The sequence below is a fragment of the Enoplosus armatus genome, chromosome 1, assembly GCF_043641665.1.
Source record: "Enoplosus armatus isolate fEnoArm2 chromosome 1, fEnoArm2.hap1, whole genome shotgun sequence".
NCBI lineage: Eukaryota > Metazoa > Chordata > Actinopteri > Centrarchiformes > Enoplosidae > Enoplosus > Enoplosus armatus.
Window position 1 is genome coordinate 1,892,501 of NC_092180.1, and position 17,622 is coordinate 1,910,122.

At 42.7% G+C, this 17,622-nt stretch overlaps 1 protein-coding gene across 1 annotated transcript in view; it reads left to right on the forward strand.

The window, feature by feature from the left end:
• LOC139297107 (SH3 and multiple ankyrin repeat domains protein 2-like) overlaps positions 1-17,622 on the forward strand; it is a 110,009-nt gene that overhangs the window by 11,012 nt on the left and 81,375 nt on the right. The window contains exons 5-8 of the mRNA XM_070919718.1: positions 4,945-5,096; positions 5,712-5,879; positions 7,522-7,638; positions 10,550-10,627. Coding sequence (XP_070775819.1) covers positions 4,945-5,096; positions 5,712-5,879; positions 7,522-7,638; positions 10,550-10,627 — 515 coding nt within the window. The remainder of the gene's footprint in view (positions 1-4,944; positions 5,097-5,711; positions 5,880-7,521; positions 7,639-10,549; positions 10,628-17,622) is intronic.

Here is a 17,622-nt window from a genome sequence, read left to right on the forward strand (position 1 = left end):
GTCAGCCTGCTGCATCCCGAGTAAATAGAGCTATTGTTGCCAAAGACTTGGCTCTATGTTTTTACACACAACCAAACTGGGGGGGCAGCCAGTGCCCGGAGTAATGAGCTGTGTCCTAATGTCAATGTGTTCTCAGCACAGCTCACAAATGTTCCATAAAGACAAAGTGAGCAGGTGTTTCACGCCATGCAAGGCCAGATGATAGTTACACGTCCCTCATAGGCCCACTTGGAGGCAGAGAGTCCTGTCTGGGGGGACGGCAACCTGGCAAGGATGATAACATATTATCTCCAAACATGCACATCCACTCACTCGTTCACTTGACTTCATTTGCTGTGGAGCTTGTGATCAACATCAGATATTGAAGGAACACGAGCATCTTTGTCAACAGTAGCCTCAGAAGACCAAAAAGGACTTCAGGCTCTCAACACACGCTGAGTTTAGAGGAGGGGGTGTTTTCTGTGGTTGTGATGGGACAACAAAGTGAAGTGAAATTGGGTAAAAATGTAAAATCACTTTCTCGCTGCATGTTGATGGAAAATGAAAACAACATCTAGATAAACATGAGCAGTTAGTTGGCAGGTTTATGTGAAAGAGAAAACAAAGGAAACAGTCAAATTATCACCCACACTGCCTATAAATGTAAATATCCATCACAGTTAACAGACCAACTTCTGGTTCAACACACATCTGACATTTCAGATTAGTTCACTTTTGGTTTCAACCCCCCCCCCAAAATAAAATAGTTTAGATAATCTGGCTAAATGAATGGAAAATGAGACCTTTATCCTTTAAGTGGTTATAATCAATAGTTTTGTAAGATAGAGATGTTCCCGTCAGTCATTGGTGGACACCAACAACTAATGAAGCTAATTAATGACCTGAACTCCGTAACAGCTGGATGTGTAAATAATGTAGAATTGTTTTAAATAGATTAGAGCCGGAGGAAGATGCTGTAACGTGTGCAGAGGACAGGAGTCTGTTTAGCCTTATTTTCACAAAATGAGCGTTTGAAACGTACTAAGCACTCAGATTGACGGTGGTGTTACGGATTATGCCACAGTTGCGGTTTGAGAAGCTACTTTGGACATTTTCATACATTTTTTTAAATTTGAGTCAACATTGAAATCCATTGTAACTGCCATGAATTTAAGCTGACTACAGCTGACAAAGGCGAAGGAGGCAAACTTTTTAAACCCATCTTTCAAGCCTACAGATGTCGAGCGTTTATTTATTATTAATTTAACTGGAATATCACTGCTCAGCCGCCCACGGCCCTCTAATCGGTCATATTGGCTTTTGGATGAGTATCATGCTCAATGGGAACGGGGGTCAGCGATCCATAGGATTGACAGGAAACTCTCAAGGCATTGTGGTTAAAACACAGCAGGAGGACGAGTGGGGAGTCGGGTTAAGAGCTGTGCTTCTGGGATGCTCGTATTACCGAGGCGCTGAGAACCACACAAGGTTCAGCTGTACTGACACGTGTGGACACTAATCAGCCAGTGAGGACTCATGAAGAGCACTCTGTGAGAAAGAAACCTTGCTGTTCTTTAAAAAGAACAAAAGGAATCATCCTTTCTGAAGAGCGTCCGTTTAGTACAACACTGTTTTCCCTGCTCTGTTGGGAGAGCGGATTCCCTTTCACGGATTTCAAAATAACCTTTAGCAATCATCTCAAGCAGCTTGTATTTAAAAGCTCATTACAATCGTTTGGTAACCAGCGCTGGTTTACCTGAGTATTAAGGGTGACAATTATGTTTATTTATGGCCATTTAATAAATATGTCAAGTGTATCTCAGCAGTGCAGGTGCTCTTAGCACAGCCAGGATTAAGTGGACAGAGATTGGCCAGAAAAAAACAGGTCTATTGAGGCAAATAAAGGTGGAGCTGAGAGGAGAAACGGTTATTAAGCAGAGAATTGAGGTTATCTTAATGGGCTTTGAGAGCTATTGTTAAATGAACGCCTTATTGCTGATGGGGAGAGGCATCTCTGCGGATTAGGACTCTTGTTTCTCAGCTCTTTCGAGCTATTGATTTCAGCTGTCCATGGAGAGCTTTTCTCCTTGTGATTAAGAAAATATAAAGACTCCTCTTCTTCCCGCTGTTCATGTCTGCGAAAACAGTCGGAGAAATCAAGGCTTGTTTTCATCCCTTCAGAAGAAGCCACTTGGCGCCATTCTTACTGGTACAATGTGAGAAATACCTTTCAGACAACTTTGAAAAAGCTAATCTATCACAACAAACACGGAGATGTCATTTCCCTTACATCCCCCTTTCACTACTCTGTGCTCTGCTGTCTGTCAGAACAGCATTTTTACAACAGTGAAAAACTGTCAATATAAACATATTCATTTAATACACCATGCAAGCACTAGTGGCAGCATGCCGCCTACAAGAAGCTGCATCTTTTGGCCTTGACAAAGAGCAAAAAACTCACTTAACGTATATGAAATGTATGGGAGGTAAAAGAGGACAGATTGCTTACTCAAAGAAATACATAGCATCTCAGATCTGCTCATAAAATGTGTTACAGGAAGAATGTTAAGAATACAAACTCACTCATAAACTGTGGAAATCCAACATCAAGCAGCTGTAAAGTTGTACAAAGATGATTTATTCCAATTAAGAAAGGTCTTAGCCTTCACTACATAACCACATAAATCAATGTCTGAATGCCTCGCTGTACAGGTGGATTTGTTGTGTCCCAATTTGATCCTACACACTCATTTTAAGCAGGTTTTGAGTAAATAGTGTCTTCACACTGGACGAACTGCTAAACTAAGCATACAGCAGTGCTTTGAGCTAAATGCTAACGTGCCTACAATGACAATGCTGACGTGCTGATGTGCTGATGTTTAGCGGGCGTAATGTTTACCATGTTCACCATCTTAGTTAGCATGCTGACATCATTAGCATTAAACACACAGTCCAGCTGAGGCTGATTGGAATGTCATTAGTTTTGCAGGTATTTGGTCATAAACCAAATTTGTATTGGACAAATTCGAATGTTTGACCTAATGATGATCACCAATGTGATTTCAAGTCGTCTTGAGGTGACGTGAATGTGTGTAAAAAATGTCATTGTAGTCAGTCCCCTAGTTAAAGAGAGAGGTATTTCAACTGACATTGCCGTCCTCGTGCTAAAAGCCAGTATGCATACTAAGTAATGCTTGTGCTGTTGATGGAAACTGTAGAATTTTAAAGCTGAGGTTTAATTGACATCCGCTGGCACAACCTGTGAGGATTCAACAGATAAGCATGTTGATTTCTTGTATACTAACTGCAAAAACAGTATACTGTAAAAGACTCTTGTATCGTACATAAAGAAAATGAGGACATATCACGTCTCTGAGGGCCTTATTTTGATGACCTAATTTAGATTGACTTGTCTAATGATGTCTTAATCACAACAAAGTTTTTATTACTCTAATTAGTTGTGACAGTTGACCTGCTTTTATCAGCCTGGTTAACATGAGTGCAAAAGAGGTAACAACAACCTGAACAGTGTACTGAAAAGAAAACCTGTAAAATCCCAAATAAAGAGCAGAGTTGTGTTTTTACCTTTTCTGTTGCGTGCTCGTTCTCTGTCAGACATCATGCTTGGCAGGCCACAGCCTCGTGTCGAGGCTAACCTCATTCACATTTACACTTTATTTGAAATCTGGAGCGTGCACCTTTAGCTCATTTTGGCAGGTGAGTGTCTTTCACACTTGAATGCCGACCACTTATCCACAGTGAAGAGACTAAAAATGAGTCTCAGTCCTCCTTCAAGTGAGCTGTTTTGTTGTTTGTCAGAAGTGGGAGTGTAATATAAGCCCAACTGCAGGAAACAACCTCAAAATAGATCTTCTTTTTGAAATACACGATGCAGCTGGGAATCAGGTTTGGTAATTCAGCCAAGCGGAAACTGTAACTTCATCCACAACTGACCGTTAGTGTAGCTTCTACAGTTAGCTTGCATTGGATAGAAGCTGCCCCGTTGCTCTTCCCACCGTCCATTGCATAAATACGTGCAACACGTGACATGCATGGGTGGAAGCAGTTGGCATAGTCACACCGAAAGAAAGACATTTTAATGAAAAAATAATAATAATAATAATAATTACATTTGAAAATAACGCCACCCTGGTAGGCTGAGCTCAGGGTACAGAAGACTAAAGTCAGATTTGTTTATATAGAGTCATCTCATTCATTGAGGTAGTATTAAACCACGTCAAGCCAATGTTCTTTATGTAGCTCAAAGATAAATGCATTACGCTGTCTGCCTTTAAAACTCGAGAAGCATTTCAACACCAAAAAACAGCGGGTCACTTTGTTTTGACTTATTCTGCCAAAATCTCCCCCCACCGTGTTTCAGTGCTCTGATTACGCACTTAACGCACTCTACAGACTCCGTATCAGTCTGGATGGAACATGGAAACACCAGTTAAACCTGAGCTAGTCTGAAGGACATGTCTCCGTGGTACTGCGTGATACTTAGCCGATGCTTATTTCAACCACAAGTTTCTGGAAAAATCAGAAAAAGAACTCATGAACAACATGTCTGGTGACTCAAGCTGCACTTTACCTGTTATTATTCAGTGTGAACTTAAACTAAGCAAACAGAAAAACGCAAGCAGACTTTTCCCAGGTGATTTGTACCAAAGAAAACAAACGGTGTCATCACATCCTCAGTGTCAGTCCCAGGAGAGGTGTGCCATACTGCTGTTACTAGAGGTAATTAAAATGATAGTTTTAGACGTAATATGTTGATGAGCTTTTTTTGTTTAGCTCCTATTAGGAAACAAAGCTTTTCTTAAATTATTAAGAGCAAACCTGCTGGATGTATTTTTATCCTGAACACGTCTGGGTTCTGCTGGGTACATTTCTGGGTCTTCACCTGCTCTCCATACAGATAAATGACATTCACTATAATATTCTGTCTGTGACTTCTTTTTCTAGAGAGCCCGCTGACGTTTGCAGCTCACCTGGACAATGTGGTGGACATCATCAAGGTGCTGAAGAACGGAGGAGCTCACCTGTGCTACAGAGCCAAAGATGGCATGACTGCCCTCCACAAAGCTGCACGGTCCAAGAACCAGGTCACACTCACGGTAAAGGAACCTGCTCTCCTCCATTTTCGTCTTCTCTCACCTGCTCACATGCGCATTTCTTCTTCCAAGTTGGAATCGCAGTGCGAGCCTGACAATGATCTTTTTCCAACATAAGCAACATCAGACTTTGATGCATCCAGACCTGCACAGACCTGCCACTTAGCAGCAGCATGAGGTGCTGAAGGGATGATGCCTCTGACTGTAGTGAAGGCTAAAGACGAGTCCTTCCCGACGAGCCAAGACAAGCAAAATCTGTTTCAGCTTTTAAATCTGTCTTACGGAGCACTTTTATGAATAATTTAATAATTGCAGTTTTCTTTTTTTGTTTTATCCTCATCGACTTTGATATTTTAATCACTTGTACTTTGTCTTTTGTGACAGATTAAAGCACTTGTACCATTTCTTTAAAAAAAGAAATAAGGTTTATTATTATGATAATGATTATTATTATTATGAATCTTCCATTAAAGAGACAATTTTCACCCAAACTTACAAATCTGAATTAGTTCAAAGTTAATGACTCAACTTGCTTAATAATTCATACATCTCCTCCCATTTCTGTGTGTTTTTGACCCCCCATCTCACCCCCCCTCACACACACTTGTCCCTCTTCAGACACTGCTGGAGTTGGGAGCTTCACCAGACTACAAGGACAGCCGTGGTCTGACTCCTCTGTATCACAGCGTGGTGGTGGGAGGAGACCCGGGCTGCTGCGAGCTCCTGCTGAACCACCACGCCTTCGTCTGCTGCCAGGACGAGAACGGCTGGCATGAAGTTCACCAGGTAAACGCGCTCACACCAGCTGATTCACCAGGTGCACACACGCCAGCACAGAGGGGTTTTGTTATTTGCAACAGCTTGTATTGGGAAAGCATTACTAAAGCACACACAGACTCGCGCAGCCTTCCCCGGCTGCCTCGTCTTGGCAGCTGTTACCCGGTGAAGTAGATAAAGTCATTTAAGGAGAGCCGCCCTGCAGCAGTGAAAAACTATGAGCGTCCCCACACGGTGCTGTGTGTATGTGCGTGTTTAGGCCATCAGCGTTATCAGATTGCTTATATCTCTCCCTGTCGAGTTGCAAAATCTCTGCCTTCCCCCATCTGTCCCATTTCAGACACGATAGCAATCAGCTGTCAGGCAGGACGGTGAACAGGACGGCTGCTGCTAGTTCACAGTTCAAGGTTGTGTTTATTCATTCATAAAATCCTGGAGAATTCAGACCAAATCCACACTATTTACACAACATAGAAATAAACCATAACAAAAGAATCGTAGTAATATTAAATTCATGATCATTAATAACATCTTGTATTGTTCAATCTCCCAACTCATTCTGGATAACTCACTAAGGATAATGCATGTTCCATCCATTCTCTGTAACCGCTTGTCCGGTGGGTTGGAGCCAATCCCAGCTGACATTGGACGAGAGGCAGCGCTAAAATGATTTGAGCTGAAACAACAGAACATTGTCCAACAACAAGGTGGATAATATTTGAATTGTTTTAAGTTATTTGTCAAGAAACAGGACTGAGGGTCTCCAGCCATGCTAGAGGCTCTGCGAGGCACAGCCGTGCTTTGAGCTCAATGCTAACGTCACGCTACTGAAATGCTAAGCAGGTATAAAGATCGCCCTGGTCACCATCTGAGTTTAGAGTGTTAGCATGCTAACGTTTTCTAGTTAGGACTAAACCCAAACTACAGCTGAGGCTGACGAGAAAGTCGTTAGTTGGAGATAAATAAAATACAGGAGTCCTTCTAGGAAGGAGGAGATCACCAACTAACAATGTCTGAAAAAATGACACGTTACACATTTGAATATAGTTTTCAATATTTGAACTAGCGGAGGTGAGATTAATGCAGCAGTGAAACAGATGTGGAAAGTCGAGACAAATCAAATATCCAAATACATTCAGCCAAATGTTTTGCCTGCAAAAACTCAATCCCACTGCCCACATGATGAAATCCTTTTTTACTGTAACCTGCTTTGGTTAATAAGCAGCCATTCGAGTTATTGTCCTTCCTTCACAAACCTCTCAACCTTTTCACCGAACAGCGAACTGGCAGCTGTCACCACAACCCCAAACATTAATGCCATTTATAGAGAAAAGCAATAGCTTCCTGCTCAGCCTCGTCTTTTACACTCTGCCTTGATGAGTTCAATTGTTCATTTCTTTAAGTTTCCCCTCATATTCATCTATCTATCTATCGTTTAATGACCGGGTTCAAACTGAGGGTACAGCTGCTGCTCATCTCGATGTTATCTCCTTTACAGCACACTGACATCTAGTGTTAGAGGCCTCTTACTGCAACTACTGTCCCGTGGAAGTGATAGAGGCTTTGAGCTACTGTGTGTGTGTGTGTGTGTGTGTGTGTGTGTGTGTGTGTGTGTGTGTGTGTGTGTGTGTGTTTGTGTGTGTGTGCGCAGGCTTGCCGTCATGGCCATGTGCAGCACCTGGAGCATCTGCTATTCTATGGAGCAGACATGAGCGCCCAGAATGCCTCGGGAAACACTGCTTTACACATCTGTGCCCTATACAACCAGGTGAGTCGGGGGGGGGGGTATAGATGTGTGTGTTTGTGTGTGTAATGTGAATGAGATCACATACCACTATTGGATTGACCTGGTGCTATTTTAAGATGGTTAAGCCAGTTCTGTCAAATCTGTCGTATGTGGTATGAAATGTGGAACATCGTGCTGCAGACGTACAACGTCACATTATGGAGATTAAACTAGAAGTTAATTCTGAGGTGAAATAAATAACTGACTAAAACAAGAGGAAAACTTTGGGTGAGACAGGGTGCAGCGCTAACAGCCGAGCTGATATTATACGGCCCCTCCAGGAAGTCTCACTCAAAACTGATTTCAGGGTGATTTTAAACAGTTTCAGCTTTCAAACTGAGCTGTCGAGGATTAACATGTACCTTTTTTCAGATTTGATTTCTTTTCCTGTGGTTGATTGTCCTCTTAGTTATATCCTATAAATGTGTATTTGTTGGTTTTATAATACATTAGATTATTTTTTATTATATAGTATTATCTTGAGTCAGACTTGGAAGGTTGCACTTATCCACTTCATTGTAGCCACAACCTACTGACGGGACTCATTTATTATGAATGTCAAAAAGATGAAGTTGTTAGAGGAGCAGATGACAGTGTTGTCAGTCCTTTGGGATGTTGAAACAGAATTCCCAAATTCTAAAAATGTCCAGAAACTCAGTCAAATCTTTAAGGAAAAACAGACATAAGACGGTTATATTTGGGCTAAGGCAAACATGTTGTTGCACATTGTATAAGTGGACTAGTTTCACCTATTAGATCTTACTGAACTGACCTGACGGCCTGACATGCTCTGTGCTCACCTTCATTCTGTCTGCTGGGTACATGTGGAACATCTAATCTACAGTGATCTGCTGTTTTAGGAAAAATTACTGAGCCTTTTAAAAAGATAAATGATGAGCCACTTTTAAAGACTCACATCTTCAGTAGGAACCAATGGGCTTGGTGCAGAGTGCCACAGACAGGGTAGAGAAGCCAGAAAGTATTTAGAGATGGACTAACACATAGCAGGCTGTGGTCTTTTCATGGGATTTGTTGAATAAGAAAACATAGAATAACTCCAGCCTTATCCCTTAACTGAATGTGCACAGAATAGAAGAACCATCTCAAAGACCTCTTCACTTAAACCGGTTTAGCCAAATATCAGCAGTAGCCTCTAACCCTTGTTTGTACAGCCAGTCATCTGAGACCATTTAGCACATTGGCCTTGGAGCGTGGCCAGTTGAGCCGAGAACTACAGCTCTGAATCTAAAACAGCCCACTGGTGTATTTGAACCAAAGCAAACATTTGTTCCACTTAAGAGAGATAATTCTTTTCTGTAAAAGAACCATGTCCTTATGACCTTTTTATGACGTGGCCTTTACACCAGCTCACGTTTCTTGGCTACACGGGAGGTTGAGGAGAAGGTCGTAGGTGTGAAATGCTGCATCTAGCTGTGGAAGAGTCCGTTTCAATATCCAATCATTCATATGTCCCTGCACTGTCCATGGCACTCAGCCACAAGCCCATTGGTTCCTAATGAAAATCCATGCATCAATTCTCTCTGGCTGGTTATCCTTAGAGGGTTGTGGGGGGGATGGAGCTGATCCCAGCTGATATTGAGGACAATATCAGGGGGGGGGGGTCCTATAGACAGTCAAGTTTGTGTTGATTATAAAAATATAGAATCATTTAAAGCTGGAGAGCTGAATCACTGAAGACGATGATGATGGCTCCATCTGTGAAACAGAGGGGGTTGATATAACCTGGATTATTATTATTCGGCTGATACTGTACGTCATAAATATGCATGAGTTCTCACTCCTCCTTGATAGATGGAGTACTCGGAGCAGATTCCAGAGCCGAATGTTGCATAAAAACATGGCAAACTAAAAACTTCTGGCGAGAATATGTGAGGATCGTCCTCTGTACTTCCACTGTCATCTTTCTCCATTAGTGATCTACACACACGAACACAACATGAAGTTCACAAGAAAAATCCATTTGAGGCTGAAGTTTCCACGGTGCCCAAGCTTCCACGTCCTGAATTATCCTCAGCATCGTGGACATTTAGATTTGACCTCTCTCACATTTCTTCCTTCTGTCTCCTCAGTCCCTGCATTTCTTTTGATGCGCTGCTTCTAATTATATTCTAAAATGCTTCAGCTCTGATCTATGTCACACATTTCCATTTCGAGGCTTCGCGATAAATGTAGCCTCTATAGAAAAGAAATATGTCGTGGGATTGCTACACTCCAGATGGAGTAAAAATAACACACTCGTGCGTGTCTCAAAATAAAGACGTCTAAATGTCTAATCAGAAATATTTGTGATGCAGGAAACACAGTGCAGGTTATTGTTTTTCTATATTGGTTGTGTATCAGTATCTGTGTGAGACTCGGAGCGATTTTTCAACTCTCAATAGCTTATTGTGGATCTAAAAAAAGTATTTATATTCATGTGTGTGTGCACAGTACATGCGTGGTTGAGCACTTTGTGGGCGATTTGTGCAGCAGATTCAAACCCCTCAGCACTCTCCATCTCTCTGTTCTTCTCTCTCTCTCTCTCTCTCTCTCTGCCTCTCTATCTATCTCTCTCGCCCTCACTCCCTCTTTCTCTTTGAGTGGAGCAATAGATACACACTTAACAGCGAGTGAAGCTCCATTCCCGATAAAGGTAGTAGATGTTCTGTTGTTCTTTCCTCCTTCCACCGTGTCAGTGCTGGGATGTTCAGACATTCAGCCACACTGATCACTTCCTGCTCTACTGACTTCTTCTGCTTTTGGAAAATTCTGCTGATGTCACTGGAAGCTAATCAGCCTTTTTTCTCAACAAAGTAGGAGAATTAAAGGATATCAGGGTTGTTTTAGACATTTTCTCAGCTGTATTTTGATATGTTTTGTCTGTCTTCCCCAGGACAACTGTGCCAGAGTGCTGCTTGTTCGTGGAGCCGACAAAGAAGTGAAGAACTACAACAGCCAGAGTCCATTTCAGGTAGAGTAAGAAAACAAACGCTCTTCCTCACTGCCGTTTGCATGTATAAGCGATTATAGAAGATTGCTTTCAGTGTAGGGAAAACATTTTTAGTAGCAGCACGTTCTTCGTCTCATTTGTTACCATGGCAACAGTGCAAAATGGTCAAGGTCAGGGATTGCAAATGTCTTTCTGGACAATATTAGATTTGTTTCAGTTAAGCAGTATTTAGAGGAGAACCAGAAGCGAGAATCGAACCTCGACAGCGTCTGTTCAGTCAATTAGCTTCTTGTTCTTATTTAAAACACAGTGTTTTATCTGCAAACTGTCAACTTTGAGGATCACTGAAGAACAGCTCTAGCTGAGTTTATCCAACTTTATCTGAAAGGGTTTTTTTTTTTTAAAGAGAGCTTGTATGAAGGGTTAGATAATCCTTCAATTAACTCAAGAGAACATAAGAACATTTACAAAAAAGGTTGTGACGTGACAGTAGCATGTTAAAGCAAACAATATTTTTCAACAAATCAATCAACCACTTTGTGTTATTTCAGACCCCAAGTACATGAGAATGATACAGGAAGTACTGAAGTTTGAGTGTGTGCATAATTATATGAGCTGGTGTTACATATAAGCTTATGATTAGATAACATTAGATAAGAGGGAACTTTTCTTTATCCTGAGAGAAGTAAATGAATGTGTGTGTACTTGTATGTTTGTGTTGGTTGTGGTTGAGGTGTGTATGCTTCAGCAGCACATCCATCCCAGGGAAAAAAAAAACCCCAGCAGCACTAAGAGCTGCATAGCTGGAATGATTGACTCATAACCTACGCCTGAGTTACAAAAGAGCCTTATCCAGGCGGGCGTTTATGAAAGGCAGTCCCACAGGGTCCTCAACTGTCCTCCACAGCCACTCCAGTGGAGCGCTTCATCAGGGAGTGAGCACGGGCCGAATGGAGATCACATCAGGGTGTTAGTCAGAGTTTGAACGTTCAGCCGTGTGCTCCGTTTGCAGCCTTGGCCTAGATGTATCTTACATTTCCGTGTTGATGTTGCGTGCAGGGCGGCAGGGCGGCGTAGTGGTTAGCACTGTGGCCTCACAGCAAGGAGGTTCTGGGTTCTGTTTGCATGTTCTCCCTGTGCCTGCGTGGGTTTTCTCTGGGTGCTCTGGTTTCCTCCCTCTTAAGTTCACAGCCTGTTCACCCTGCTGCTGCATCCGGTGCCGTACCACCAGAGCAGCTTCTTTCTCCAGTTTTCTGTTGTTTTGCTCTGAGTTGTGTGTGTGTGTGTGTGTGTGTGTGTGTGTGTGTGTAGCATAAAGGGACTACAAATGTACATTTCGTTACACAACGTTGTGATGTAAAATGATCTTTAAACGAACCCTAGAAGTTAATTGGCGACTCCAAAAAGAAATTTCCCACAGGTGTGAATGTGAGCGGGTGTGTCAGCCCTGTGATTGGCGACCTGTCCGGGGTGGACCCGCCTCTTGCCCAGTGTCCGCTGGGATTGGCTCCAGGTATAGATTATGGATGGATGTTACGTGCAGCTTTATTTGTCTCTGAGTGCCGTGCAGGATCAATAATCTGCTCTGTTGCATTATACTTATTGAAGTAGGAATTTAGAACAATCATCCAGTGAGGTTGTCTCTTAAACATCACTTACGCTGTAGATTTAAAGTCTACATTCTCTCTATTCATTTATTTATATCTCTGTAAACATGATCAGAACATTATTCAGGTTTCTGGTTGTAATTTTTGTGACTGAGTTGTGACTGAAAAAACATGGATGTGTTGCTTCAGGTGAGACATGAAGTGAGACATTCAGCAGGTTTGAAGACTCATCAGACAGCAAAACACTGCACACAGTGATTTCTTACAATTTTATCACCGTGTCAATAGTTTTATTTTTTGGTTGTTAGAAATACACAGTAATCTACCAGGAATGTGCGCTTGCATGTATTTGACCGGCCAACGCAGTGCCTTATCAGATGACAGATGAGCCAGGTTCAACCTTCTGGGTTGCCACCCCTGCAGCGTCCATGGACTGGTCCCATACGAATGAATGAGTCAAAGACACACCTGCACTCGTGGCAGCGAATGATCGGAAACCTGGATTACTTAATAAAGTATTTCTGATTCTGATTCGGATGGACATGCCACGCTTTCCTTATTTCCATCGGAGAGCTCCTGGAAACATATTCAGGTTTCTCAAAACTGTATGACGTTTACATGCACAACACACGACTGGGACATGATCAGACATCAGTATAGTGAACTCCTTCAGTGGAGAAACAGGCAGACGAACGCAGATGTTTCCGCACAGGGCACAATGAATGCTGAATGTTGAGATGAGGATGAAGATGATGTGAATCACATGCTGTGGCCTTCACAGTCACCAGATCTCAACCCAGCTGAGCACACATGGGAGATTTTGGAGCGACATGTTAGACAGAGCTCTCCATCATCATCATCATCATGAGTTCAGAGACTCTCTGACAAGAAGCAGTGAAGCTGTTCTGGAGGCCCAACGCCTCACCAAGACACTTTGTGTTGCTTATTCCTTTCGTCACCCTTCTGCATATCTGAATATGTATAGAATATGTGTAGAATAATCAAGTTCACGCTCAATGCAGTAAGTCGTGTTCCACTTATGCAAAGCATCAGACAAATCTCCTCAGACGTGTAAAACAAGGACAAGCACACTTTGCTTGAAATGATTCATTTGAACACCAGAATTTTGTATAACAATACCAGGTATACACAATACACACAATATGATCGTGTCACAGATATACAAAAAAACAACCGTCCAATTATTGCCCTGAAATATATTTCCAGTCCGGCATCATGTCTTCTGTAAAAGCAGAACATTTTTTCATCAGTTTAAAGCAATAACAGGAAATGGTTGAACTCCCTCAGATCAAGAGATGCTTTCTGCAGCCAACATTTTGTACAAGCGTCCATCAAACATACAGGCAGAAATCTGTTGTAGAAGAGACAAACAGCAGTTGTTCTACTGACAGTAGCCTCAACAGCAGAACAACAAGCAGCCACTAGACACGCTGTGGACTCTCACTTGTTTTCGAGTGGAAAAACTCGCTCTCTTGCTCTTACTATCTTTATCACTGTTGCACTCTCCACCTACACATGGAGCCAAGAGCTGAATCCAACAAGTTTATGCCTGTTTTCTGAGTGGCCTGCATTCTTGGAAATGTAGGAAATCAGTAACCGAAGTAGAAGTAGATGAAGGGAAAAAGGATCAAACGACAAATTACAACATGTGAACTACTCCAACACATAACTCCAGGAATACAATATATATCACACAGTTCTTAGTGTGAGAATATATTAGGATAGAACTTTGTTTGTTTTCTGCCATTCAGACACAAGAACATTAGTGAGGTCCAACGCTGATGTTGGTGATCAGGTCTGGCTCACAGCGGGTTCAAGTCCTCCAAACTGGGGAAACCACTTCTGTATGGAGCTTCTTTATGCACGGGGAAGCGTTTAGGTCCAACCCGCTGTACCAGACCTCAGAAGGGCCCAGAGAGAGTTCAGCACAGCAGGGAGGCGTCATGTACGCTGAGGCTCCCCACAGGCCAACACCGGCTGGGCTGCCTGATGCCACCTATGAGCAGATCCCCGGGGAGACCGCTGGGGGGGGGCATTGTCATGGTTGAACAGGAAAGAGACAAACACAAACTGTTGACACACAAAGTTGGGAGGAAGTCAGTGTCTTAAATATCACTGCATGCTGTTGCATTAAGAATGGAGATGTGGACTTTTGGCCATATAATATGATCTGGGAGCTTTTGTGTAGGAACTTTTAAGATTCATTGTCTGACTGAGTAACGTCTGATAAATATATAAAACTACATGTCCACATGGTTGTCCATGAACCTGTGGCCTTATAGTATATCTTGCCATCTCATCTATGCCAGTGACGCAGGTGGGAGCGTACATTATTACGTAATTACACTTTCTCATCAAGGTTTTGCTAATGCTAATGAGTCCCTTTTTATATATACATATGGCTCTTTATTTGAGCATGTATAACAATCTCTAAGGAGGGGGGGGGGGCACTCAGCATGCTTGTCAATTCAATAGAGGAAACTGCTTGAAAACACCATCATTAGGAGCCAAATTAACTGGAAAGTGCAGATGCTAATAAACAGCGATTGCCACAGCTGAATGAGGCACGCTTACGTTGCGCTGCTGCGTGTGCTCTTAATTAGGACACCGTGTGGGTGTGTGGCCATGCCATTTGATAATATCATGTGTCAGTGCAGTGTCTGACAGTGTGTGTGTGTGTGTGTGTGTGTGCCACAGCTTAGCCTGATAACCATTGTTGCATACAACAAAAGGAAAAGAATTTGAGCTGAAGCACAGAAAACTCCTATCATCCTCTCAGAGTGCCCGATTCTCTTGATAGAGGGCTTTCAGAGAGATAAAAAATCATTTTCTTTATTTAACAATCCCCTCCAATAATTGGTCACATCCTCTCCACTTCCTCTGACTCTCCAATCTAACCTCTGTGCTCGTCTAAGCTTTTCATCCTCTCTACAAAACCTAATTTCATTTACCTTTCTTCCTTTCACTCCATTTTCATCTGCATGAGCTTTATATCTCTTCTGCACTGTCTTCTACGCCATTCTTCTAATCTAATTCCTCTCTCCAGTCCTCATTATTATTATTCATTGTTTTTTCCACTTCCTTCCTTTATATGCTGCCCTCTTTGCCCCCACACATTCTCTTGTTCTTCCCATCGCCCTTGGCACATACTGTAAGTCAGACATGAGTTCCCCCTCTGCTTCTCTTAGCCTCATTATTCAGTGAATTACTTTAGTACAGTATGCCAAAGTATTGTCGAAGTACTCAGATATCCATATCACATTATTCCAGAGGCCCATGCCATCAGACCAGTTTCGACAAAGCCTAAGCAGACATTTTGTCATGTCGTTTTTTTCCAGTGTATAAATACTTGAAATGCAAACACAGTCACTTTTTTTACCTGGTTCAGCTTAAACCCCCAATGAACAGCTGAGTTTTGGTGCCATAGCAACAATTGCTGAGTGCAGCAGCTCAAGAGATGCTGGCAGGGAGCCCCACTCTCCATCCCCCCCATTCCTAATTCCTCGGTGAGAATTATTAGCAGCAATAGCATCTGAAACTAAAATAAAACGACTCAGAGTTAATGGGGGTACACGGGCAAAATCATGCAACTGTGAAAATGTAGAAACTGATATGTTTTGGCGAATTTGTTCAGTGCAAATGAACCAGAATGCTGTGACCTGCAGCACTTTGCATCACTCATCAAAGCTGCTTCAATAATGTGTTTTACAAGTGGAGCAAATGACTGAATGAGTGTAATGTGAAAGGATTCAAACTCACAGAGAATATAGTCCCCCTCAGCCCGACGGAGCGTTTTAGCATCTTTCAGCTCGTTGTTTTGGTTTTACAGCCAGCATTGTTAGCCTTATGGTTCATTCCAAGTGCTCCGATAAACCCTCTGCACACTACCTGCCCAGCAGCAAACAGCCGACAGACAGTAAAAACACAGATGACAGGACTTACATTAATCAGGTTAACAGACACAAGACTCCAAAGGAATGCTAATGGTGCTTTGTGTCTGCAGGAGGAGTAAATAGTAACTGCTGGCTAACACATTAGCAACATGAACTTAAGCCTATAATGTGATAATATATCAGTGTTGTGTTTACAGCTCGTTGAGCAGCCCCCGAATGGCCAAAAAAAATCAATCAGTTAATTATTCTTGCCTCACCCTGTATTACCTTAACTGAGGTTACAAAAACGTTGACGTGTATTGACATCAGAGAGATGACGTCGGATTCGTAGGCTCACACAGCGGCATCCCGTGCAGACGCAGACTGATGAAGACCTTTCTACTGTCATGAATTAGTACTAACCCCCACGTTGCTCCTGCTCCTATTTGCATGAGAGCCTAAAGCTTGTGTTTTTTGTTTTTTTTAAATGTTTGAAAATAATCTGACGTGTCTTTATCTTAAGAAAGTCTGAGAATATCGACCACTAATGACTGCTTAGTGATACACAGCCACCGCCTTTATTGACCTCTCTTGGAAAAGAAAGTCATTTCTCTTTTGTAGGTTCACTTTAGTACAACTCTACTTGTTGTGACTCAACAATGACTTTGGCCCCCCCAGTCCCCGAGTACTGGAGTGGGTAACACCCCGTCTTTTAATTGCACCCAGCTCTCTCTCCTCAGAAAGGACCACTGGCTCTTTTCTCCTCCTGGTCTTGGACTTTTGTTCTTTATTGCTTGTTGATTGATTTTCAGTCTCCTGCGTCCTCAACCACCCCTCCTTGGTTCGGATCTGGCAGGCTTGGTGCTTCTGCTGATGTTCCACTTGGCTGCAAGCGGCTCACAACGCCACTCCACCTCCTTCCCAACCCCCCTGCTTTCGTGTTATACACAACCATGTGTCTCCATGACAACCAGGGGAGAACAGGAAAAGAATCGGTGTGGGGGCGGTGATGGTGGTGATGGCAGTAGTGATGGTGATGGTGGTGGGCGGTGGAATGATAATGAGGGATAAATCGGGATTGTGCTTCCCGTTGCTTATTGGTTACCTGGTTTCATCTCATATTACCTCATCAATTAAAATGAAGCTTGAAAGCATCCAACGAGCGTCCTCTGCTGCCCCCTGTAACCTCTGCCTTGGTTCAGCTTTCACAAAAGCATCTCCTGTGTAGCTTCCTGAACTCCGGTTTCCTCTAAGCGCCTGGATTCAGAGGAAAAGTACATCTGGGCCACTTACAATCAGTGCAGAGAGGCGATGAGGAATTAAATCATGTAATGGGGTTGGATGATAAGCATGCACTGCTGCTGAAATGCTTGATTAAGATCACCCAAAGGTCTATGCTTCAGTGAACTCCTTATTCCAGCAGCACCGTGACTGCCAGTGACTTCATCTGGAGCTCATCGCTTCCTGTCCACTGCTGTTCAGTGAGAGACGCCCTCCTGGCCCCCCCCCAGAGGCA